Raw genomic sequence first — 24,028 nt, forward strand, 5'->3', positions numbered from 1 at the left:
AAAATGATAATAAAATACATAGTGCAGGAGAAAAACTTCAGCTCCATTAGCCGAAATTTTTACAGATTAACTAAAAAACTTCAGCACCTGTGCCGAAGCTTTTTGTTCAATATGAAATTTTAATTAATGTTTTATTTTTTTTTACCCAGTGTAATAGGAAAACTTCAGCCTTTAAATAATAACAAAAAAACTTCAGCACCTATGCTGAAGTTTTTTGTGCATAGGTGTTTTAAATATTAAAACACTCATAAAATATTTTAATATAATTTTTTTAGCATATTTGTCGGATTAGAATATTAGAATTCATTTTCAAACAGATTTAGAATGCAAATTCAGCATATCAGTGAAGTTCGTCAAACAACTTCAATCAATCAATCAATCAGAAAACATATAATTCAAAAACTATTTTGAATTCTGGAGATGAATTTGAATACTTACAATGTATTTGAATTTGAATTTGGAATTTGAATCTGGTTGCGAGAGGCGATCTCAAGAGAGACGGATTGATGGAGGAGATCTGGAATTTGAATTTGGATATGCTTGATGCAACTTTTATATGTTTTGGAAGGGGTATAATGGTCATATTATTACGAATTTTTTGTTAGTTGGTTACGAAATCAATAGTTTTTAAAATACGGTATAGGTTAAAAGGTGGCATAAAAATAGGGTACGACTGCAAATCACATTATATCTAAATGTTGTAGTAATATTTATGTATAAGATAATTATTTGCTCGATTTATCAATATTAATATGACTTCATTATTATTGTTATTAAAATATTTTTTTTACTGATTCTTTAGTTTTTTCCTTCCCTTATAAATATTTTGTATACTTTAATAAGATCTTATTTTGCAGCTTGAATTTATTAAATTTTTAAACTCAATAAATCTTTAATATCTTAAGTAAATTTTAGTTTTATTTATTTTAACTTACTCCAAAATATAAATAGTCATAGGTTATCTCAATTTACGTATCTCTATATTTTTATTTTTTCTATTATAATTTTTTAATTAATTTTTTACCTCCATATTTCTAACTAATATAGAAGAAAATCTATGAGTTGATCAATATATAGATACAAATATATATATATATATATTTGTATCTATATATTGATCAACTCATAGATTTATTTAGATTATGTATAAGATTCATTAAACTACTTTCATTGATTATGTTTCTATTTATAATTTCTAATTATTAATGTTGTCCTAAAATTGCCAAGTGACTTCATTTTAGCTTGCCATTTGGCTTAACCACAATGCATACTACTCTCCTTTTAATATAATATAGATTCAGAATTTACACTTAATAACTAATATTATCAAACCCCATTAGTTGCTCTATCAGAATAATTCTGATGATTGCAATTTGCTGTTCTCGTATCAAACATCTAGGATCATTTTAAGGTTATACTTGTAATAAAGATTAGGTAATCCATCTAAGATAATAAAAATCTTTAACTGTAAAAGGAATAATTAACCTAACATATTCAAATGGAAGTGACTGACTTCGAATTAATTATCCACCAACTATTATTGAAATAATTCACGTAATATAAAATTAATAACCCCCTAGATAAAGTTAAGGAGGAATGTGATTTTCATCCACCATCATTTAATCAATAACTTGATTTTTTTTTTAAACTTTACATTTAAGACGAACTTGTAAGGATGGAATTTTTTTTATTCCATAAAAAAGATTGGACTTTTTATTATACTAGTTCTAGAATTAAAACTGAATTTATGTTTCGTATATACAATTTAATGAATTTTTACACTATCGATATCACTCTATTTTCCAAATCACCATTTCAAACCTACATAAGAAGAGTTATATATAATTAAAAATTACTTGATAGTGTAAGAAATTTATACCCGCCAATACATAAATTATTAGCTCATTAGAATTATTTAATGGAGAATCATATTATAGAAATCATATTTTATTTTAACAAAAATTATGCGACACAACAACATATACATTGTATTTATTATTTGTAGCTATATTTTTAAAAAATTATCATTTGTAGCTATACTTGATTTTTTAGAAAATCCACCCATAGCACTGAAATAAGAGATCAACTGTTTGCGGAGGTCTTGAGTTCGACTCTTAATAAAAGCATTTTATTTTTTTATATTTCTCATTGATAGTACAGTTAATACATGTTATATCCTTGGTAATACAGTCGATATAAGTTACATCTTTGGTAATACAGTCGATACAATTTATATCTTTTATAATAATTGAATAGTTGCTTATTTCGCCTTGATAGTAGAGTCGATATATGTTATATGCTTTGTATTCGCCTGGTAACCATTGAACAATAACTGTAAATGATATTAAACAAACTATAATTACGTATTACAAAATACTAATTTAGGCTCTAAACCGTAGTGATTTATGAAAATTTATCTTTATTTTATTAGCAAATAAGTATAGCTTTGACGGTTATAAAAATGTAATTTTACCATTACCCACACCATTTTATGTGATTGTTTTAGCTCTCTTCTTCTGGCGCACATTCCATTTCAGAGAGCGCCTTCAGAAAAGTCCAAAAAGTCAGATAGCCTGATAGAGCCCCTCCCCCTCCCCCCAAACCCCAAAAACCTTAACCCAGAAGTTCGATTCACCCCCAACCCCCCCCCCCTTCCCCCTCGATTCGCTCTCATTATCATCGCCTCGTTGCATTTTCAATGCGATAATTCATTACTTTTTCATCTTTGATTTTTCAGAGACACTGTTGATTCGCCGCGTTGACTGATCCGTATTACTATCAATATTGTATTAATCAAGTTATTAGGGTTTGTAAATATTCATTTCTGTGAAGGATTCATTCTCTGTTTGATCGTATAGGTTCTTCCACGGCGTTTCCATATCGAAGGTGAGCTTTTCACGTTATGTAATAAAACTAAAAGTATCCGTTATTTAGTATAGGATGATGATTGTTTATTTATATTTTTTAGCTTTTATTATTGTTATTTTTTGTTTAATTGGAGCTTATGAATGTGAAATTGTTTATCTATGAATTAGGGTTGGGTCTAGGGTTAGGGCGATGCGGATGGAAGCGTCCGGTACAAATTCGGACGCACACAGAGGTATTTCTTCATCGACTAGTAGCAATATTGGTATTAATTCTAGAAGACATGGAGGAGGAGTGCAATTATCTGCTTCGAATTTATTTCGTGCGCCATTATCAACATTATTGGAATATTCTGGAATTTTAAGGACAAGGTCAAATCATTCAGAATCCGATAGTTTGATAAACAGTGGGGTCCGCGATCATTTTCAGTCCCGTGTGGATGATGATAACGCTGGGGCATCATCACCAGCTTCTGCTGCTGGTGGTTCTGGTGAAGTTTCAATTAGGATTATTGGTGCGGGCGAGCAAGATCATGATAGAGTTGGGACTGTTGGTGTTGGACCAGTGAGGGAAGTGGATGGGCAAAATGAAGGTTTCGGGAGGCCAATTTCAAGGTCGGGGTCTGCAGCTTCAGTCGGAGCATTGGAGAGTCAACCGGGTGATAGAGGGGCGGGAGATGGTGTCAATGGAAGCGCAGATACGGGGGCTGCTGACGGTGCTGGTGTTAATAATAGGGAGTCTTCTTACCAAAGATATGATATACAGCAGGCTGCTAGGTGGATTGAGCAAATTATTCCGTTCTCTTTGCTTTTGTTGATTGTTTTCATCCGGCAGCATTTGCAAGGTATATTACTGTTTCCTCTCTATGGTAACTAAGTGATTTTCATAATAAACTGGCCGGCATACAGTTCTTGCTTGTATTTTCAATTGTATCGTGTATTTAGTGATGCTTCTTTGCGTTTTCTGTTATTTTGGGGCTAGTGTTTGGCAACATTTTCCTTGTCCTTTCTCTCTTCTGGTAGCTAATTCTTTTTTTTTTTTGGTTGGGGGTGGGTGGTGGGTGGGTTAGTGATGGTATCTATGCTCTGCCGTTTTCTGTTGAACGTTGTGATGGCTATCAATTTTCTTGTTTTGCGTGTTTGAGGGTTACTGTGCATTACTTTAATTTCCATAAGTTAGTATTTCTCAAGATTGCTCTTTGCTTGTGCATGAACCCGCAGGTTTCTTTGTTACAATTTTGATCGCTGCCGTCATGTTCAAGTCAAATGATATTGTAAAGAAGCAGACTGCACTTAAGGTGATGCAAATGTCCTCACAACACCAACCCTCTACAAGGGAAAAACAGAAAAAAAAAAGAAAAAAAGAAAAAGGAACTGATGTGCTTTTTAATCTGTCTTCCTGCCCTTTTCTGCTTGATACTTTTCTCATACTAATGAACATTGAAATTATTGATCTTCTTCTTCCTTCCAGGGCGAGAGGAAAATCTCTGTTTTGATCGGTGTATGTCTTCTGTTCAGCGGTTATGTAGTTGGGTTTTATTGGTGGTACCGAAATGATGATCTTTTGTATCCATTGTTGATGCTACCACCAAAGGCCATACCTCCTTTTTGGCATGCGATCTTCATAATCATGGTGAATGGTATGTTCTTGTGAAGTTGTCATAATTAGAATTTCTTGCTCAGCATTTGGACTCAATGTGTGAATAGTTTAATACGATATCATAGAGTTGACTTCTTTTACTTTGCTTTCCTTACAGATACTTTGGTTCGCCAGGCAGCAATGGTCTTCAAATGTTTTCTGCTGATGTATTACAAGAATAGCAGGGGCCGGAACTACCGCAAGCAGGTGACAGCAATGTAGATAGATTTACCCACCCTCTCATTTTCTTAATAGGCATTATCTCTTTCATGCTCAGTTCTATGTGCATGTGTATAAAAGGGAAAAAAGAAGCTTTCTGAGAAGTTATTTTCTTCACAGGGTCAATTGCTAACTTTGGTTGAGTATCTTGTACTGCTATATCGTGCTCTGCTTCCAGCGCCAGTTTGGTATCGTTTCTTTTTGAACAAGGAATACGGAAGCCTCTTTTCATCATTAATGACCGGGCTGTATCTAACTTTTAAGCTGACTTCTGTTGTCGAGAAGGTACCTTTTTTAAGTCGATCTTATTATCTTCCATTTATTCTTTGTCCTTCAGTATCTTAATCTTTCTGTCTTGATAAGACAATATCTTAATCTCTTTAATTTTAAGGGTCGGCATTGTCATTTCTATAACCTAACTAATTCTCATCTGATCCTACCTTCATATTCCTTAGGTCCAATCTTTCTTCACAGCTCTGAAGGCGCTGTCACGTAAGGAGATTCACTATGGAGTATATGCGACCCCTGAACAGGTAACATGGTTTCCTTTTTTTTAAAAAAACTTTTTGATAATATGTATCCTGAAGTTCTTTCTCAAAAAAAGAAGAAGTTATGTATCCTGAAGTTGCTGTAAGTTGGTTTCCTCTTCTTTTTTGATAAGTAAGATAGTTTTCCTCTTCCTTTGCTCATGACAAATAAGAATTACACAAGAGAGGCTCATAACGCAACATAGAACTCGATATTCCAAACTTTAGAATTCTATAGTTGCAAACATAGGACTTCCAGCATAGAAACTTATACCTGAGGCCTTATCAAACAAACAATAAAAAAAGAAAGATACATCACCTGAGGATTTTGTAAATTTTCGTGCCTCAGGGGAATTTCAGTTTAAATGTCTAACAATCCTATTCAAGTATTAATTTTTTCTGTGGCATAAGTTTCAGATTAGAACCTTCATCATATGAGTATGCTTGAGGATTGCGTTGCTGCTCTGTCTACTGGAACTATAGTTTTTACTTTGAGTAGAATGGGGGAAAAAATCTTCCTCTAGTATGGTGCTATTTTATTTAACATATTGGGTGTTGGAGAGCCTCTCTACCTTCCCAGGGTAGGGGTAAGGTCTGCGTATACACTACCCTCCTCAAATCCCACTTGTGGGATTTCACTGGGTTTTTTGTTGTTGTTGGTGTTGGAGAGGTTCCCCTCTGGTCTAGGATGTGGCAAAAGCAATTCATGCCTTGCTCTTCAGCATTTTTATTGGTGGCCATCTGCTTTATCCATCAATGTTTTGAGAAATCCCTTGAGGTTAGTGGTTGATGTTTCCCTTTGAAGAAAGAGTGGCGTCTTCTGTTTTATGGTGCCGACTGTGAGAGTTCCCTTGGAGGAGTGTGCTTGATATTTATCTTGAAGAGAGAGACTATCAATAAACAATTACTGTGTCCACATGAGGATGCCTGAATAGTTGAGGCAAAGAAGTAACAACCTGAAGATCTCAAGATCACATCTCAGGTACGACACTCAGTATGAGTCCATCAGCTCTAGCCCCTCGGCGGACAGGTTTAGCCAACACTTGTGCATATAAGCTGGCAAGGACACCAACATCATAAAAAGAAACCTTCACTTTCTTGACACTTAATCGGAGTCCCATGCTATCTGATGCAAAGGAGGAGATGAGCACAAAGAATCCTTAGCAAGAAAGGAAAAGAAAAAGAGAAGTTAGAAAACGGGAGGAAGAAGGGGGTGGAGTCCATATATAATTAGGCAGCTAACACTTGTCACAAAAAAATTGAAGATAAATAAATAAACAAACAAATAAAATAGATGACTAACTGAGCCCTCTATATCTAAGATCTAGTTAGTGAATAGCAGACGGACTTCAGGATTTGCTTAGCACCTCAAATAACTACTTCAGATATTAAATGCATTTGATAGCAAAACAAAAGTTTAATTTATTTATTTAATACCATATAAAAAGACATTGACTAATCATTTGAACAAAAAGGACCAATACATAATCAGTAATATCATTTAAGATCCCAAATGAACTTTTCCATCCTTTTCAAATTGATTTCTTGATTGACTTTGGGGTTATAGAAGGATAGTTGAGAAGGTGAACTATTTTAGTACTTTGGGGGGGGGGGGGGACGCATGTGTATATAGGATTAGCTTTTAGCTTCAACGATAAACATGGAGTAAAAATTATTGAGAAGAGTGTAAGAGAATCATAGATAACTTATACGAAGTATTATTTGTTTTGCCTAGACGGGCTTCTACTCTTCTCAGTACGATTTTTTCCCCATTTAATCTTTGAAACTAAAGTTTTCTTTCTGCAAAAGTGAATTTATTCAACACAGAGTAAAAAGGAAAAGTGGAAATTTAGGCTGGAATAGGCAAGTCTAACTCTTTAACTACTTAAATAATCATGAATTTTGGTACTATTATAGATATATTTTTAAAATGTTATTTGCCAACATTTGAGATATTATTTATTTTCGCTGTCATTTAAATGAGTACCAAAATGTTATCCATACGCTTTTCCATTTTTAGTTAAATTTCTAGCTTATCGATTGCCTCATGCAATTGGCATGTTATTGTACCATGGATTTCTATCTCTTTTTTTTGGATGACCATTGAGTCTAGGACAGCTTGTGCACCTCAACTATTCCGTCAGATACCTGGTACCTCCCACCAACATAAGTATAGGGTAACTCTTCCCACCCAGGCTTAGGTAGATGGGAAGATTTCCTAGTGTTTTTTTGTCTCCACTGGAATTTGGACCTGAGACCTCATGGTTCTCCTCCCACTTCCTTGGCCACTAAGCCACACCTTGGGTGCATTGATTTCTATCTGTTATATGAGGATGTCGTGTCTTTATATGCCACTTCTTATTCTCGCAGTGGTTTTCCTTTACGCCACCTGCTATTTATTGTTGTAATTCATGCTAATTTTGCATGAGGTAGTTGTTAAGCAAGATACCTTTTCACTGGGATCAACTTTTATGAATTCGTGTTCTGGATTTCACTTTCCTATAGCATGTTACATCAGCAGGTTTATCTTTCCCATATTTTGATTGGTCGTTTGTCTTCTTTCTCTTTCACCTACAAAACTCATGAAAGCATGTGCTTACCCCCCTCTGTATTGGGCTTGGGTGGGAAATTACATCCTTCTCTTTTTGTTATGTTTAAAAATAGTTTAATCATCAAATAACGTATCATAATGAAGTATATCACCATCTCTTGATGTTGGTGCCTTTGCAAGTTGGGTCGAATTCTGTGTAAACAATGGTTTGAAAGAGCTCTACAGAGGTCTTTAAGGTGTCAACTTAATTAAAAAAAAAGGAAAAAGAAAATACGCTCACAGGTGTTAAGAGTAGTTTTTGTATGGAAGCTATGTTGGGGAAAAATTCAAGTATTTGTTTTGAGTTGGGGAAAAGCTACCAGAGTTGTTATTAGCACCTGGACAGTGCTCTTTTGCATCTTCTTGATGCTTTTTATAATATCTCTTACTTCATCAAAAAAAAAAAAAAAAGCTGCCAGAGTTGTAATGGTCTTTATAAGATGAGAAAACCATCCACTGTAAAATTTGGCTGTAGGATATTGATGAGTATTTGCAAGAAACTAACCAAACTGTTTGCTTTAAGTGTTTGCTGAAGCTCTAAGACGATGTGATCAATTGCAGGTCAATGCAGCGGGGGATCTCTGCGCTATTTGCCAGGAGAAAATGCATACACCAATCTTACTACGTTGTAAACACTTATTTTGCGAAGACTGTGTTTCTGAATGGTCAGTTTTCTGCCTTTTGCTTCAACCATTTGTGCTTTGACCCTCTTTGAGCATGGCTCATGCATGATGTATAACCTGTTATTAGAATGGAGTGATCTTCATTATCTCAATTGTCACCTGGTAGTTGTGAAGTAATGAGCACAAGGGGATTGCAAATAACACATGAACCATACACAAGGAATATTTGATATCCCTTTCTTCAGTTTCTTTGCGCTTATTCACCTTGAGTTGGTAACGCAATTTTCCACCCCTAGAGCTAGGATTTTTTCCTCTTTTCCTTACATCCAAGCAAAATGACTCCGATTCAGTTTATCAACTAAAGTATATTGATGTGATTTTTTTTCTTGATATGCTAAACGTTGTTCCCTGAAACCCCACCTCTCCCCCAAAACCCAGGAGTCCAATTGCGCTATCCCAGTTTGCTCCTTTTGTGACTTGAACCCTGAACCTTACAATTGGAGATGGAGGAGGGTCTTTACCAGAGGTTGTTCTGCCTGTTCTTCCTCATCAAAGTTAGTTTGACAGGATATTGTCTTTTATAGAATGAACTAGGGTAGCATATTCCTTGCTCTTTCTCTTGACCCATTTTTCTGCAGAGACTGCATTTTGCAAATTAATATTGTGCAATTATGCTTTCTCCTGATTCCGAAGAATTACTTGTTTCCTCTTCATCCTCTTGATACCTGGAGAACGAGCATGGAATAGTTCATAATTGAATGAGAATCAGGAAACACATATTTCTTGTTATCTCAATGTGTTTTAAGTAATACCATCTTTCAGTTGGCTTGATGGTGTACTTATTTTGTGTGCCAGGTTTGAGAGGGAGAGGACGTGCCCTCTGTGCAGGGCTTTAGTTAAACCTGCCGATCTAAAATCATTTGGTGATGGTTCAACTAGTCTCTTTTTCCAGTTATTCTGAAGTAATAGTTGTCGTTGAGCAGGAGTCCCGTTAAAGCTGCCAACTTCACTACGAGGAGCTATAGCGGATCAGCCATCCACGGAAAGCGATATTAACACTTAGTTCAGTATCTGATCTGTTGCCTCCAGAAAGTAGTAGGTGGTAAACAGTCTCTGAGGCCATTGTTTATATCTGGTTCCATAACAAGGAGCGGGCTATTGTTCATACGTTTGTGAGGAGAAAATATTTGTATCGGTCCATTAATCAACAGAATTACCAAGTGTACAATGTATGAAATAGCTAAATTGTCAGATGTATATTTCTATCCCCTAAATCAACATATCAAAAAAAATAAAAAAATTCATTTCCTAAACAATGGTATGAAGAAGTTGCATTATTGTGCCCAATGATGTTCAGATTTTTAAAAGTTTTGGGTGGCTCGAAGCTTATTTGGTTTGCTGGAAAGACAATGCTCTCGACGACAATTTCAGGGTCATGTTGACAAAGAAACTTATAATAATACAACCAAATATACTGAAAGAAGGTTGTACTAGGCCAAAGGAGTTGAAGATCTACTGGGGGAGTATTGCCTTTTGATTAGTACATCTTTCTTTCAAGAAATTTGTTTACGTAAAAAAATAGTGTTCTTTTGACTTGAGTTGTTAAAATTTGTATTTGGATGATAAAATGTTATTCGAATGGGAGATCTATTTCTAGCCAAATCATTTTTATTATTACCCCTCATTCTTATTTGAGCTGATGCTGGGTTATTATCATATCCATTGCTTATAGAAAGGAAAATAAAGGAAGAAAAGATTCTACATAGGCTCTCCTAAATCCGTATTGCAATTGGAGTAGAATCGCTTTCCCTTATTAGGTTTAGGAATCCGCAATTCTTTAAGAAGACAAGATTAACCAATCAAGTTCCCGTTCTTTTCCGGTGCACTCGCTTTATACAATAATGCGGTTGAAGTTTAATATGCCATGGCTGGAGTCTACATCAAAATTCTTGCTATGATTTTTATTCAATGCACAAGGGAGACTAGTGTTATGAAGCGAAACCTAGAGGGAGATCTTTAAAATTATCCCTATAATTTATCACTATAGTTAGTTAAATTGTTTTAGATATAGTTGAATTTAGAGAATTATATCAGCGTGCTATCTAATAATATCTCTTGTTAACATAATTATATAGTTTTCCCTAACTTTTGTTTCCTGGAGTAAGTTCGATAATTCTAAACAATATATTTCCTTATTTTAGTTTATTAGGAGTCCATGGTTTCATAGACCATTTATTTCTTAAGTTCATTGACAAGACTTATTGGCAACATAAGTAGTAGTCATTTATCTTTTGAGTCAGAGACAACTATTTTTCATTTATCTTAAGCTCTTTCCATTTAACATCTCTATAAGAAAAGATGAAAAGAGTAAACAAATTGAAAGAGGCAAAGCAACAATCAAATTCAAGTAGGGAGTATTGAGCTGGCTTCTCTATGCTGAGCAGAAAAACCAAATAATACACATCCATTAATCTATGTTGCTCGGACTCTCCGAAAATGCCGTTAGGTGCGTGTTGGATCCTTTAAAAGTAGTATATTTTTGGAGGATCCGTTACCGAACGACAGTATTTTGTAGAGTCCACGCAACATTGCCGTTAATACAAGAAAAAGAATGAACCAATCAAGAAAAGAAGCACCACAAATACAAGACACCTCATTGGAAAATTCCTCTTAGTTCACCTTCATACCAACCATATCCCAAACAAAAAATGGAATAATACTTGACAAATATTAATTATTGATAAAATCAGAAAATCAAGATTGGCAGTTAAACAAGAGTTGATCATTTTCTTGATAAATCTTTCCCCTTGGAAGTTGAAGTTGAAATGTTGGAACTTGATGAATTTTCATTGTTTTGATGATTTGGTTTTACTTGTGAACCAAGAGCAGTTTCCTTTGTGAGAGAGGAGGATCTAGATGGTGAATGCATGGATTTAGGGGATAAAGGAGGGGAAGCAGAAAGCATTCTTGAAACTGCAGGTATTTGAGAAACTTCAGTAACTTCTTCAAAGCCTTCATCCAAATACACAACATCCTGCATTGTCAGTTGATGGTACTCTACAATCTCTCTTAATATGAGATTCTCACGCGCATACACTGAATTCTCGTGTGCTAGTCGAGCCTTCTCTGCTAATAGCGTCTCTAGTTGAAGCCGTATCTGAAATAATCGCAGTAAATAGGAAACAATTCAATCTTTAGAGTTGATTTAGACAACAACATCAAGAAGATTTAGCACTTGTACTTCTGCTAAATCCCATGGACATCAAATCCCATAAGGGTAAAGGGCAGCCTGGTGCAATAAGCTTCCGTTATGCGCGGTCCGGGGAAGGACCAGACTACGAGGGTCTATTTTATGTAACCTTACCCTGCATTTCTGCAAGAGGCTGTTTCCACAGCTCGAACCCGTGACCTCCTGGTCACATGGCAACAACTTTACCAGTTACGGCAAGGCTCCCTTTCTGATTTAGCACTTGTACTTCTGCTAAATGCCATGAACATCAAACCCCATAAGGGTAAATTATAGATTATATAGTGGTCAGAAATAATAGTCTGGTTTGTTGACACACTGTACCTGAAGTGGACTAGTCAGTAAAATACAGAAAAAAAACTTACATGTCAACTATGTATATTCTTGCTTTCTAATATACCATGTGTGCTAACAGGTTGAATTTCACTAATGTTCTGCAAGTTTTATACTTTTGTACCATAGAATGAAGGCTTACTAAGGGGAAAGAAGAACAAAATATGTACTAATAGGTGAAAAATTACCATGTCATCATCTGCAGGATTGTCTCCCTTCTCCCGAGCCTCGCGAAGTATTTTATTTTCTTCTTCTAGCTGAGAGCAACGTTGCTTCGCAAACGCAAGATCTGCTTTAACAGTCTTTAACTCTCGTAGTAGTAGTTTGGCTTTTGCTGCAGTTGCCATTGCCACCTGCAACCAAAATGACAGACCAAATAATGCATTTCTTTCCCCAGCAAGTAGATAACACGAACATCATAGTAAAACTATGCAAATAATATAAATCATGCTGGTACTTGCCAAAAGAAAAATACGTTGTTTTCATGTTTAGCTGCTACAGTTACTTAAGATCTCAAATGGCCGGTTTGTTAGTGTTAAAAACTTATATTCAGATACTTAATACATGAACCATAAATACATCATATATCACGCAAGTTGCCACCTTACGTCGCGAGAATCCTTTAGTTGATCTTCATGACTCGTTGTTTGTGTTTGTGGCCGAGTCGTTTGCATCTGCCATGGGCTTCGTACACTCGACACATGATCTTGCGATGTCTCAGCAATTGTACTTCCTCCCTGAAATTCAAGAAAAAATTATGTTGAAGCAGGGCATGTACCTGATCAGGGAAACCCGAGAAACTATAAAATACTCTGGTGAAAATCAACTTCAGTCAGTCCATTTTTTCATAGATCAGTCATGATCCTCTTTGTTACCGTTAGTTCACTACCTTATCCACCTAGAGTTTAAGTTCTATCGATTGATAATGTAAAAAATATTTGCACAATCAGGTCAGTTATAAGACTTGTGCGATGGTAAGGGCTCGGATCATGTACAAAAGGATTAACTGTCATCTACCACTACAGATATATAGACACTTAAAATGAGGAATTGTGCATGTATTATGAGAAGAAAGGAGAGGGCTATAAATTATCACCTGGCTTTCTTTTCGGATGCTGCTGTTGGGAGCTTCATATTGCAGGTGGGAGATATGATTACCATCTTCAAGAATTTCTTTGCCTTTCCTAGCTACAACTCCCCATAAACCACCTCCCTCATTTGCACTCGGCGTAAATGATGTATAACCATTGGAAAGAGCTGCAGCTGCCTGATTTTGATGGCAAGTACAAGTGTCACCAATTAATTAGAGCCGATGTATTTATTCAACGGTGCATACAGGGCAGCCCGGTGCAGTAAGCTTTCCCTATGCGTGGGGTCCAGGGAAAGGCCGGACCACAAGGGTCTATTGTACGCAGCCTTACCCTGCGTTTCTGCAAGAGGCTGTTTCCACGGCTTGAACCCGTGACCTCCTAGTCACATGACAGTAACTTTACCAATGGCGCCAAGGCTCATGATGGAAATGTATTTCCCAGTTAATTTAGGCAGCCCAACGCACTAAGCTCGCGCTATGGGCGGGGTTCGGGGAAGGGCCGGACCACAAGGATCTATTGTACGCGGCCTTACCCTGCATTTCTGCAAGAGTCTGTTTTCACGCCTTGAACCTGTGACCTCCTAGTCACATGACAACAACTTTACCAATTACGCCAAGGCTCATGATTGGAATATATTGCTCAGCAAGAAATATTTCTGTTGTACCCTTTAATACAACATATCAGATGTGCCATAATGAGAGTCCCTACTGATTAATGTGATTTCATGTAAAGTTTAAATTCTTGATATTAAGAATCAATTTTTATTCATAAATTTTGCTATCAGAAATATAAAGCAATAAATAGAGAAGAATTGACATGTGAAAAGGGATGAGTCACAAAAGCCAGAGAAATTGGAGATCATATACAAGACTAGCGGCGGAGCTAGGATTTTCACTAAGGGGGTCAGAATATAAAATAGTAAATCCACGACGAAGCCAAAGGGTGTCAATATGTAGTACATATACACATTTAAAAAAAAAAATTAACGTAGCTACAGTGTATAATTTTTCGATGAAGGGATGTTGACACCCCGTGAATACATGTGGCTCCGCCACTGTATTGGGCAATGCATGCATATAATTGGCAAAACGGAGCTTGACAATTATATTGGAATGAAGGAGAAGAAAAGGACCTGAGATTGATCGCGATAAGCGGCTGAGGCTCTGATGGCCTGAGCCGCGAGAGACGAAGAAGAAAAAGGATCTCCAGAGGAAGCACGAAAAATGCTATCTTCCTGAAATGTGGATGATCTGCTGATCCCCTGCGGCTTCGGGTCCGCAGGGGATCGGAAAATGGTCTCTTCCTGGAAAGTGGATGATCTGCTCATCCCCTGCTTCCTTCTGTATGCCATTTTATTTTACTTGTTTAGGCGAATATTCAAATCAAGAAAAAGAAGTAGAACAGAAACAGCACCGCCAGAGGCAGGGCCAAGATCGCCAGCTCCACCACCAAATTAATGCGAAGATTGGATTATGGATATTACAGAAAAGAATGGCGGGTGATGGGGAGAGTGAATGTGCGGGAAAAAGGCCATATAACGTCTTTAACTAACTTTCCTCCTTTTAAGTTAGACACTATTCAGCATTAAAGATCAGAGAATTAATTTATTCTTAATTTTTCTTTATTTTGGAGGGTGCTATTACTTAGAGGTAGACAATTAATTGGGCGGATTGGGTTAAAGTTGGACGAATCAAATCAATAGCTAAATCATAATTCAAACCGTCCAAAGTTTGCTTGGATCAAGTAGGGCTAGGTCAACTAACATGACCCAACCTCTATTTTATCTTATCTTTTATTGTAAGAATATGTGAAAATAATATATTTTTGAAATTATTAGGTCCTTTTAAAGTTATAGACGGCTGGTTTGGTATGACGGATAAGGGATAATTAATTCTGAAACTAAATTTGAGATGAGTTTATCGCACGTTTCGCTGGGGTAAAATCGTGGTATAACTAATCCCGGAATTAATTATCCCGGGATTATAGTGTTATGTTTATCCTTGTGAGGATGGGATAACAATGCCGGGATAATTAATCCTAGGATAACTTATGTCCCAACCAATTGACCCCTTATAGTAATCTCAAACTCCAAATTTGATCTTGCATTTTGGGGGCAAACGATAGTGTATTTATTTACTCCATTTCTTAAGATATAGTAACTAACCCATGTTATTGCATCCTGACAACAAATACCACAAATAATTCCTGATTACTTATTTTCTCAAATGAACATCAAGTGTCATCTTTGTCTTTGCCAAATGCCAAGTCCATCTTTGACATAGCCAGTTTCAAGGTAGCATAAGCTAAGGTTATACAGTAGAAGAAGCCAATAACAAATAAGGAGCAATTAGTTAGCTCCATCATGACTAATTATACTTATAGATTTATTAGGTAATATTCCTACATAATATCAATACATCTCTCTCTTAATCTCAAACAATGATGAGGCAATTGAATGAGCTAAAAACAGCTGCTTTTCGAAAGGCTGGCGCGATCCTGGTAACAGGAATAAAAACTTTCCATCTCAAGATCTCTTCTTTTTACTCTTTGTAGCAATGCTGTTTGATCCTAACTTAAAACAGTATGTTGAGGTAGAGGATGATCCATCCAGCCATAGAGAAAATAGCAAAAATATGAACCCAAAATAATACCGCCGCTGCCTCCTTCCCACATCCTCTCAAGTTGGCAACAGCACCTGCACAGAGTAAAAGTTAATTAAACACAAATACACAGGAGTCAGAGACCATCGCGCATGCATGTAACATGTTTCAGAACTACTGTAAAAGGAATGTATTTTACCAGAAAGTACGGATGTAGGCATCGTATGCTGAAGGAGGAGTACGAATCTGAACATTTTGTCACCAGCGGGAAGGAATCCAAGCTTATCAGCTAACATGACAATGCCAAGTCCAGTTGGAGGAACCAAAACCAGCCGTCCAAAGACAATTGCAGCGGTTGTCCTTAGACCAAGTTTTGAACTACCGGGTCCTGGTCCTGCAGAAGATATTCAAATATCAAGCAATAAATAAGAGCGCCTCGGAACATCAGAATTCAAACATCCTTGGAAAACTATTGAATGACATGGAACTCTTATCACAAACTAGAGGAGGAACAGAAAAATTATTTTGAAAAAAGGAAATAAAGAATAGTTACTGACCATCAACAAGATTGCCTCCTAAAGCCAACAATATGCAGGGAATCATGGCATCCCTGGTAACAAGAAATATAACAACCGTTCAGAGGTTTTATTGACATTTACATAAAACAGCATTTCCACGACTGGACCCGAAGAATAATCTTATCCAGAGACGGACCTATGTGGTGGGTTGAGGGGTCACGTGACCCCGTTAGCCTCGGTAAAAACGTTGTATATACATATAATATATATTTGTACATATATATGGGACCCCTTAAATATTTTAAGTGTGCCCCCTAAAACAAAGAGATGTATGGGAGAAGTGGTTGCTTTGGGCCCTTAAATTCCCAACTTTGTTGAGGACATAGGTTCGAAACTCCCCTTCAGCTTTTTTCTCCTCCTTCTGTGAGTACAACGTAATTTATATTCAATAGCAAATTGCTTTATCTTTTACTTTATCTTTTTTTTTTTTGAATTCAATTATAAATTAGTACTAATATATAATAGTCAACTTTATTAATATTTTAGTTCTTCGGATACAATATAATTTATATTTAATAACAAGATGCTTTTTTTTTTATTTCATTTATAGTTAGTACTAATACACAATAGTCAACTTAATTAATTTTATTCCTTCTCTTCCCATAGCACCCATTTTGCCAAGAAATCTATTTCTCTCTCTCTCTCTCTCTCTATATATATATATATATATTTTTTTTTTTTTTTAATCGCTGGTGATTAGCATACAATGGTGGCCCCGTCTTGCTCAAATCCTGGGTCCGCCTCTGATCTTATCACATGTCATTTTATTTTAGTGGAAAAAATAAAAGCAGATGTCCCTCAATTCTGTAAGAATATATACTGATGTAAACTATCAAAAAGGAATATGTATTATGTACTGATGTAAGAAATTCTTAGGCAAACTCTTAGGCTATCATGTTACAGGACCATTAGGTGAGATGTCTTGTCTATTTGCAGCAAACAGTAACTGGAGATAAAATAGGAATCTTTTTATTGAGGGAAACACCTTAGTTGCTTAAAACTGATTCTGCAATGAAGTAAAACTTACCCAAGAATCAAACAGCTGTCAGTGAAGAAGTACAGTGGAGCATCAGAAGTAAAGACCTGTCGCCTCAGGATTGGCACGCATCCTATGATAATGGCTAGGACCTGTTGAAAGAACATGCAATTTAGCAATAATCAAAATTGTTCTAATTGACAACTATATAATTGAATTATGCAGTTCAGCTCCTCATTGGCCCCCAAAAGGTCCCAGAACTAAACATTGTCGATCTGAAGAACAGTTAAAATATTCATGGGAGAGTATTTTATTTTTGATAAGTAAAAATTACTTGAGTAAATCTCACAGCTAAATGGAGTTCTTAGTTGCCGCATTTTCATAAGTAACACATTAGCAAGTAGGGAAATCAGGAAAATCTCAAATAGCAACTCAGGAAAGCCGTAACGAATGCATTTGATTGCGAAGGAGTAAAAATCGATAGTTCAGGATAAGGTCATAGTTATTCTTATTCTTTTCATATCCTGGAAAAAGTATTTCCTACTGAAAAATAAAGCCTTCCCAAGAATAATACTACAGAATTGTCTCAATGCAACTTTGCACAGTAGAAAATAGAAAGTTTAAAGCATTTTGCAGGTGAAAGATGATTCATTGTATAGTTTATCAATGTTCAAATTTATAATATGGAGCACAAATATGATTGAAGAGAGCTCTTTATGTGGATCCATGCCAAGATATTGAACTTACAGAAGCTATAATAGGAGGTTGAATTATTTGCTTGAGCTTCAGTTTCTCATATAGAAAATTAAAGAACTCTTTAACCTGCAAGGAAAGTGATGAGCAGTCAAACACCAGTATAATCAAGATCATTAGCCAAACCCCATATTTAAAAGAATTCAAAATTATAGGTTCGTCAGCAAAGCATCACAAAACCAAGAGTTATAACAAGAGAAACTAATTCTGACACCACCGCAATAGTAAGCTTGACCCTAATGCCAAAGTTCTAACATTTTTTCCCTATCATATAAGGGATTACTATTTCTACTGATTGGCAACATTAAAACTATGGGTAAAGGGCCAAGGGAAAAATTAACGCATCTGTCTCACCTTTTCTTTCTTTGAACCACTTGAGTCAGCCGGTGCTACATCTGTTGTAAGTAATGGAACTTGCTCTGGTGAACTAGCTGTCAGATGGCTCTGCGAGCCATCTCTGTTAGGATTTTTGATAGGAAGATTTGCATCTTGAACGTCGAAAGTGCCTTCACGAGGAGGTTTGAGCATATTGAACACATAGGTGTAGAGAACAATTGCACCAACCTACACATATTTACCAAATAATACCATTACTCATCATGCATTTTAAAGTTTCATGTTTGATGCAAACTTCTATACTAGGTGCAGGGTTTCAATGCAAAAGCTGCGGTTTTATTTTTTAAGTCGGGGTGTGAGAGGGAGGGGTTTTTTAAAGAGAAAAACAAAATGGCAAAGAAATTTCCATTAGTTGGTTGCTTGGCAGTAAAATGGTCAACTTTCACGAGACATCCTTGCCTCGATCAGGGAGGAAATAAGGCAAAATTCAGAATTTAGAGTCAAGGAAATGCAAAAACAAGCAGTAGTGAAAAAACTTAGAAAGTGCCAAGAAAGACAAATTTCCAATAAAGGCATAGAAACCATCAATTCTGGGTTCATACATACCCACTGGCCAAATGAGATGTATGCATTTCCATCTCGCGAACATATCTCATAGTCACCAAAAGGATTTGATTTATCCCGACATAGTGCAGCTATCAGAACAAGTGGAACATTTCCAATATTCCCTGCGTAGAAATTAAAAGAGAATAATAAGCTAACAAATCAGGTCTTGAATTACACATGCCAAGACATTATATAGGATAGATAGTTACAAGCTGAAATGGAATATTTTCACTAAGTAGCAGTCAATTCCATACCACCAAAATAAAAAGAAATTAAAGATACAGGAAGTTGAGTCATTTAAAATATTCAAGAGACTACGAAAATAAGTGCTTGCTAACTATGAAACTAGCTTTAGATGGAGCACTTACCAATGCCTATTTGTACAACAGTAAACTTGAAATAAGGGTATGGTGGACGGACGATTGAAGCAACGATGCAACCTATAATAGAACCAGATATGGTGGCGATAACAATATTAACAGGGATGAACCACCTGATAAAATGAAGAAAACGTGAGTCGAAAATACTGTAGAATTGGGCATTGCATTACAAAATGACCACAAATATAATCCTTACCATTGAAGCAGTTTCTCATATGTGATGGCTTGTCCAAGTTGAGAGAATATCAAGCAGGGCAGTAAAAGTGAAAACACCAACTGCATCAAAACCATGTAATATTATCTATTAGAGATACAAAAAAGCTAAAACTTACCACTTTTACGATTATGGACTGCAGTAGGAATCAAAACAAGTGTCATCTCTCATATAACTTCATAACATCTATCGCAAAGATATTTGAGGACTCAATTGAGCTAGTCAAACTTCTCTATAACGACACTTCACTATAACGGCCAAATTTTCTTTGGAACTAATTTTCCATATCATGTTATAATATATGTTTTCGATAACGACACTTCACTATAGCAGCCAAAAAATATCCGGAACCAACTAGACTACTATAAAGAGGTTTGACTTTATTTCCACTTTCAAGAGTAAACATTCAGTTGAGCTAATTCCAAAAAAAGATTTAACGTAATGCTAGCATAAAAGAGTACTGACCCCGTTTAAGAGCTTCCGTCCATTAGCCGGAAGAATATTAACATACTTGGAGGCCATAAGAAATCCCAAGAAGCACATGGTAAAAACTTTTGCAATCGGTAAAACAGCAATCTTAATCGACCCGAGTAAAGACTCTCCTCCTCGTTGTGGTTCTGTTAGAACCTCCATAAGCAATCTTGGCACTCTATCCATCATTTCTATTCTACCTTATTAACTGCTTCCCTCAAAGACAAAACAATTTCCTGATCATCCAAAAAATCACTCCAAAAAAGCCGAAAATATTCCCTTTTCGGCCTTGAAGGTCCTGCTATTTTTTTCAAGAAACTATGCCAGATACAAAATAAACCCAAAATATTTGAGCTTTATCTAACTTCCAGTCCAAAAAACCAAGAAAGTTCAAATCATTGGCAGGTAGTGCTCAGTTGGTCCAACAGTTAAGCTCCCCTTCTGCAAAATTAAGTTTAAAAAAAGAGCTCCAATTATTATCAAATCCAAAATTCTATATAGTAGAAGGTAGTTGACAAAGCAACAAAATCCTACTAACAACTGCAACAATTCCAAAAGGTTACACATATGATGTGTGTGTTTGTGGGGGTATCACATAGTAGCGGACCCAGAATTTTGGGCAAGCGGGTTCAGTCGGAGAAGTCCATAACTAACATAAGCGGTATAAGCCGTATAAACGGGTTCAAAAATAATTTCTATACAAAATTTACCTTGCTTTAGCCATAATTTATACATATACACAGTATTATTTTTGGACGAAGCGGATTCAGTTGAACCCACTCCTCACCACTTGGGTCCGCCCCTGGTATCACAGGCTTAAAGGGGGTTTTCAGATTCAGAAAAAAAACCACCAAAAATTAAAACTTTAGACAAATTTGAGAAATCCCATAACATAAATTAAGATTTCAAGCGCCAAAAACAACTTTCCAACAATAAAAGATTCCTTTTTTTTTACAACAGGTACAAGAATATGGTAAGTTTTTAATCACAGAATTAAGAAACCTTCCAAAAAAAATAATTCAAAGCTTATGACAAAATGCAATCACACTTACACGTTAAGAATATGTGAATTATAAATCAACGTAATCAAATAAGAGCTTAGCAATTCAAACAGAATAAAAAGAATATAAAAACAGAGAAGTAGAAATCAAAAAAACAAACTACTAACCAATAAAAGGTCTCTCCACCCCACAAAGCTAATTAACGTTTCTTTGTATTTGGGTTTGTGTTTTGGTTTTTTATAAGCTAATGAAATAGAAGCCAAAGGGTAGAAGAAGAAGTATATTGCTCAGAATCCTAAAAGGTTTAAAAATGGGAGTTTGAGAAAAGAATTGCAATTTGTGTCATTTATACGTAAAAGAAGTATGACCCCACCAACCAACGTTGGCTTCTCCTCCGTTGGTTTCCTTTCCCATACAGAGTAAAAGCTATTTCACATGATCTTGGAAAGCTCCTCTTTCTTTGATTAATTGACATTTTTACCCCTACAAATATTTTTATGTACTATAGTGCCCCTATTTATTTGGACGTTTCTTCCGTACTCTAGTACTTTCAAAACCGGACACCTGGCTTCTATTTACAGGCTTTTTATCTTTCTTTTTTAGCTGCCAAATAACTTGTTTTTGTCTTTCCTTTTATATAGTACTCCCTTTCAATTTATGCCAAATTTGTTTGAAATATGTAGTTCTAATTATTTTCAAATTTAGAAAGAGATTTTTTTTTTGGAACAGACTAAAAAGGAAATAGGTTCACATAAATTGGAACGGAGGGATTACTTTTTTTCCCATAAAATGAGAGATGATATTCAAGTTAACCTTTTCTTCATTTTTTTTTAAAATAATTATGGTGTTCAAGTTAATTTGCACGCACTTTGATTAATTTTATGGGATATTTGCTATTTTTTACCAACATAAATATCGTTAAGTAACTTTATCAAATAAAATTTAGACGGATAAAATGACATAGTATTTTTGTTTCCATTGAGAAAAAAGTACTAAGATGAAGACTGTGAAAGGATGAGAGTCAATTCCAATAATACCACAAAAAAGATATTTTTTTCTTTTCAAAAAGAATAAACCTATTTAGTGGGGCACGAAATTTAAAAATGAATGAATTTTTTTTGAGCTTGTGATCTAAAATTATCCATAGATATTTGTGTGACTATAAATCATCTAATTAAGAATAAAATAAAAAGTTTAAAATTATATTCTTTTCAAATTAAAAAAAGGTCATCCGCTTTTAAACGGACTAAAAACGAAATATATATATATAGCCATAGCCACATAGAGTGAAGGGTGTTCAGTTGAATATCGTTCATCAAAAAATTATACTAAATATATAAGATATTATAATATGTATATACTTTTTTATAAAAATATATTAAACCTTAAACACAATTTGCAAAATTTGGCTCCGTCACTCGGTGGAGTATATTATTATACCAACAAGTGAGTTAGAATCCTGTTACACATGAGCTTATGTCACTCAACTATGATTCTTCGGCTAAAACAATTTGCAAATATCTGATCTGGTGATTACAGCTATTTTCTTCCGTCCATAATAAGTGATTAATTTATCTTTTTTATTGTGGTCCAAAAAAAATGTCTATTTATATAATCAAGAAAAAATTCAATTTATTTTTTCAAAATTACTCTTATGTACGTATCCCTAAAAAGTCATTTACTCCGAAGAGAAGTAAGTACTACTATAACTATGGTGCAATATTTAATGAAGGGTAGTTTAGTAACTAATTATTTTCATCTAGAATTTAGTATTTTCTTAATGAATATGCTAAAAATAAATTGGTCACTTATTGTGGATCGGAAGAAACAGTAAATAATTTTCTAGTTGTTCTTTCTTTCAAGCAACTTATAATTTCGCTTTTACATCTTAAATATGGAAGAGTATTTCCAAAAGACAGCTTATATTATTACGCGCAGTCAATAATTGAAAAGTGTTAAATCGATGAATAGTTGATTTTATCCTGAATTGACAGAAGCTCATGGCTTCTTTTCAATTAGTGGTGATTACACTGAAATATAGTGTTTGATTCGATTTTTAAGTTTTTTTTTTAATTCCTCTTACGGGTAATATACAGTAGTTGATGTGTCTTAAATATCAAAATAAATAATTGTTCTACGTAGAAATTAAGAAGAATTAAGAAGAGAGAGAAAGAGAGATTTATTCTGGATTCTTTTTTTGGGGGAGCGTTGATGTGTCTTTTTCTTTGTTTGATATTCCATTTCCTCCCCCTATTTTTTATATAGGCAATGTACAGATTTATTGCTTAATTAATTGAAGAAAAAGAGAGCTAGTACATAATATATTAATGATACTATAATTATGTAACGAGCGAAACATGGAGGCAACGTGGCAAGTTTCTGTTAGGCACATTTATTTGTACATTTTATTATGTATAAAAACTCAACATTTCAATCAGTAGTGGGTCAAAAGAAGAATAATGATGCCATAACAGAGATATTTCATATAGAGCGCATTTGGACATAAGAATTATAAAATTTCGAAAAAAGTAAAATAATATAAATATTTTAAATAAAAATAATATTTAAAAATTAGAGTTGTGTTTGAACGTATATATAAATTTGGGTTGTTTTGAATTTTTGTAAGTAATCTAAAGTGAACTTTTTAAAAAATAGTTTTTTAGAGTTTAAAATAAAAATAAAAAATTTCATGATCAAACAATGATTTCGAAAGAAAGGAATAGTTTTTCAAAAAAAGAATCTTTTTCTATGGCCAAAGGGGCCCATAGCTTGGAATAAGAGAAAATATGTGATAAGAAAAAAAAGGGAGAAATTAAAAAATAATCAAATTTACAGGTGGTCATTCAAAAATAGCCACAATTTTAAAAGTAATCGAAATTTAACCACTTTTCATGTAAAAATAAATCTTAACGAAAATACTGTTCAAAATCTAAAAAAATACTTCAGCATAATATACTGGAGCTCCAGTATAATATACCGG

At 35.0% G+C, this 24,028-nt stretch overlaps 3 protein-coding genes across 4 annotated transcripts; 1 reads left to right on the forward strand and 2 right to left on the reverse strand.

Moving 5' to 3' along the window:
• The first annotated feature begins 2,686 nt into the window (after positions 1-2,686).
• On the forward strand, positions 2,687-9,809 carry LOC104222553 (uncharacterized). 2 transcript variants are annotated; one of them, XM_009773794.2, is made up of 9 exons: positions 2,687-2,886; positions 3,036-3,709; positions 4,086-4,162; positions 4,336-4,504; positions 4,622-4,710; positions 4,843-5,007; positions 5,178-5,255; positions 8,401-8,504; positions 9,318-9,809. In XM_009773794.2, the coding sequence occupies exons 2-9, from the start codon at positions 3,058-3,060 to the stop codon at positions 9,421-9,423; spliced, it is 1,440 nt and encodes a 479-aa protein (XP_009772096.1). In that variant the 5' UTR covers positions 2,687-2,886; positions 3,036-3,057; the 3' UTR covers positions 9,424-9,809. The 2 variants fall into 2 exon arrangements, with proteins under 2 accessions (XP_009772096.1, XP_009772097.1); XM_009773795.2 differs by having other exon boundaries at positions 9,446-9,646.
• A 1,098-nt stretch (positions 9,810-10,907) lies between these two features.
• LOC104222552 (uncharacterized) lies at positions 10,908-14,677 on the reverse strand. Its single transcript, XM_009773793.2, has 5 exons — positions 14,266-14,677; positions 13,139-13,309; positions 12,651-12,779; positions 12,231-12,395; positions 10,908-11,619 (listed from the first exon to the last, which is right to left on the reverse strand). The coding sequence occupies exons 1-5, from the start codon at positions 14,482-14,484 to the stop codon at positions 11,245-11,247; spliced, it is 1,059 nt and encodes a 352-aa protein (XP_009772095.1). The 5' UTR covers positions 14,485-14,677; the 3' UTR covers positions 10,908-11,244.
• A 646-nt stretch (positions 14,678-15,323) lies between these two features.
• Positions 15,324-21,368, reverse strand: LOC104222551 (protein PIN-LIKES 6-like). The gene is made up of 11 exons (XM_009773791.2): positions 21,216-21,368; positions 20,042-20,488; positions 19,559-19,638; positions 19,351-19,475; positions 18,983-19,104; positions 18,395-18,604; positions 18,035-18,109; positions 17,339-17,439; positions 16,291-16,343; positions 15,933-16,127; positions 15,324-15,828 (listed from the first exon to the last, which is right to left on the reverse strand). The coding sequence occupies exons 2-11, from the start codon at positions 20,234-20,236 to the stop codon at positions 15,707-15,709; spliced, it is 1,278 nt and encodes a 425-aa protein (XP_009772093.1). The 5' UTR covers positions 20,237-20,488; positions 21,216-21,368; the 3' UTR covers positions 15,324-15,706.
• Between the last annotated feature and the right edge of the window lie 2,660 nt (positions 21,369-24,028).

This window comes from Nicotiana sylvestris, chromosome 12 (assembly GCF_000393655.2).
Source record: "Nicotiana sylvestris chromosome 12, ASM39365v2, whole genome shotgun sequence".
Classification (NCBI taxonomy): Eukaryota; Viridiplantae; Streptophyta; class Magnoliopsida; order Solanales; family Solanaceae; genus Nicotiana; species Nicotiana sylvestris.

Coding starts and splice junctions, on each gene's coding strand:
- LOC104222552 (XM_009773793.2), bottom strand. CDS start 14,484: ATGGCATACAGAAGGAAGCAGGGGATGAGCAGATCATCCACTTTCCAG. Junction 12,780..13,138: donor GCATCCGAAAAGAAAGCCAG/GTGATAATTTAT, acceptor CTTGAATTTCAG/GGAGGAAGTACAATTGCTGA. Junction 12,396..12,650: donor AACTAAAGGATTCTCGCGAC/GTAAGGTGGCAA, acceptor TTTTGGTTGCAG/GTGGCAATGGCAACTGCAGC.
- LOC104222553 (XM_009773794.2), top strand. CDS start 3,058: ATGCGGATGGAAGCGTCCGGTACAAATTCGGACGCACACAGAGGTATT. Junction 3,710..4,085: donor CATCCGGCAGCATTTGCAAG/GTATATTACTGT, acceptor ATGAACCCGCAG/GTTTCTTTGTTACAATTTTG. Junction 5,008..5,177: donor TGACTTCTGTTGTCGAGAAG/GTACCTTTTTTA, acceptor CATATTCCTTAG/GTCCAATCTTTCTTCACAGC.
- LOC104222551 (XM_009773791.2), bottom strand. CDS start 20,236: ATGATGGATAGAGTGCCAAGATTGCTTATGGAGGTTCTAACAGAACCA. Junction 17,440..18,034: donor AACCTCCTATTATAGCTTCT/GTAAGTTCAATA, acceptor TTCTTTCAACAG/GTCCTAGCCATTATCATAGG. Junction 16,344..17,338: donor GACAGCTGTTTGATTCTTGG/GTAAGTTTTACT, acceptor TCTTGTTACCAG/GGATGCCATGATTCCCTGCA.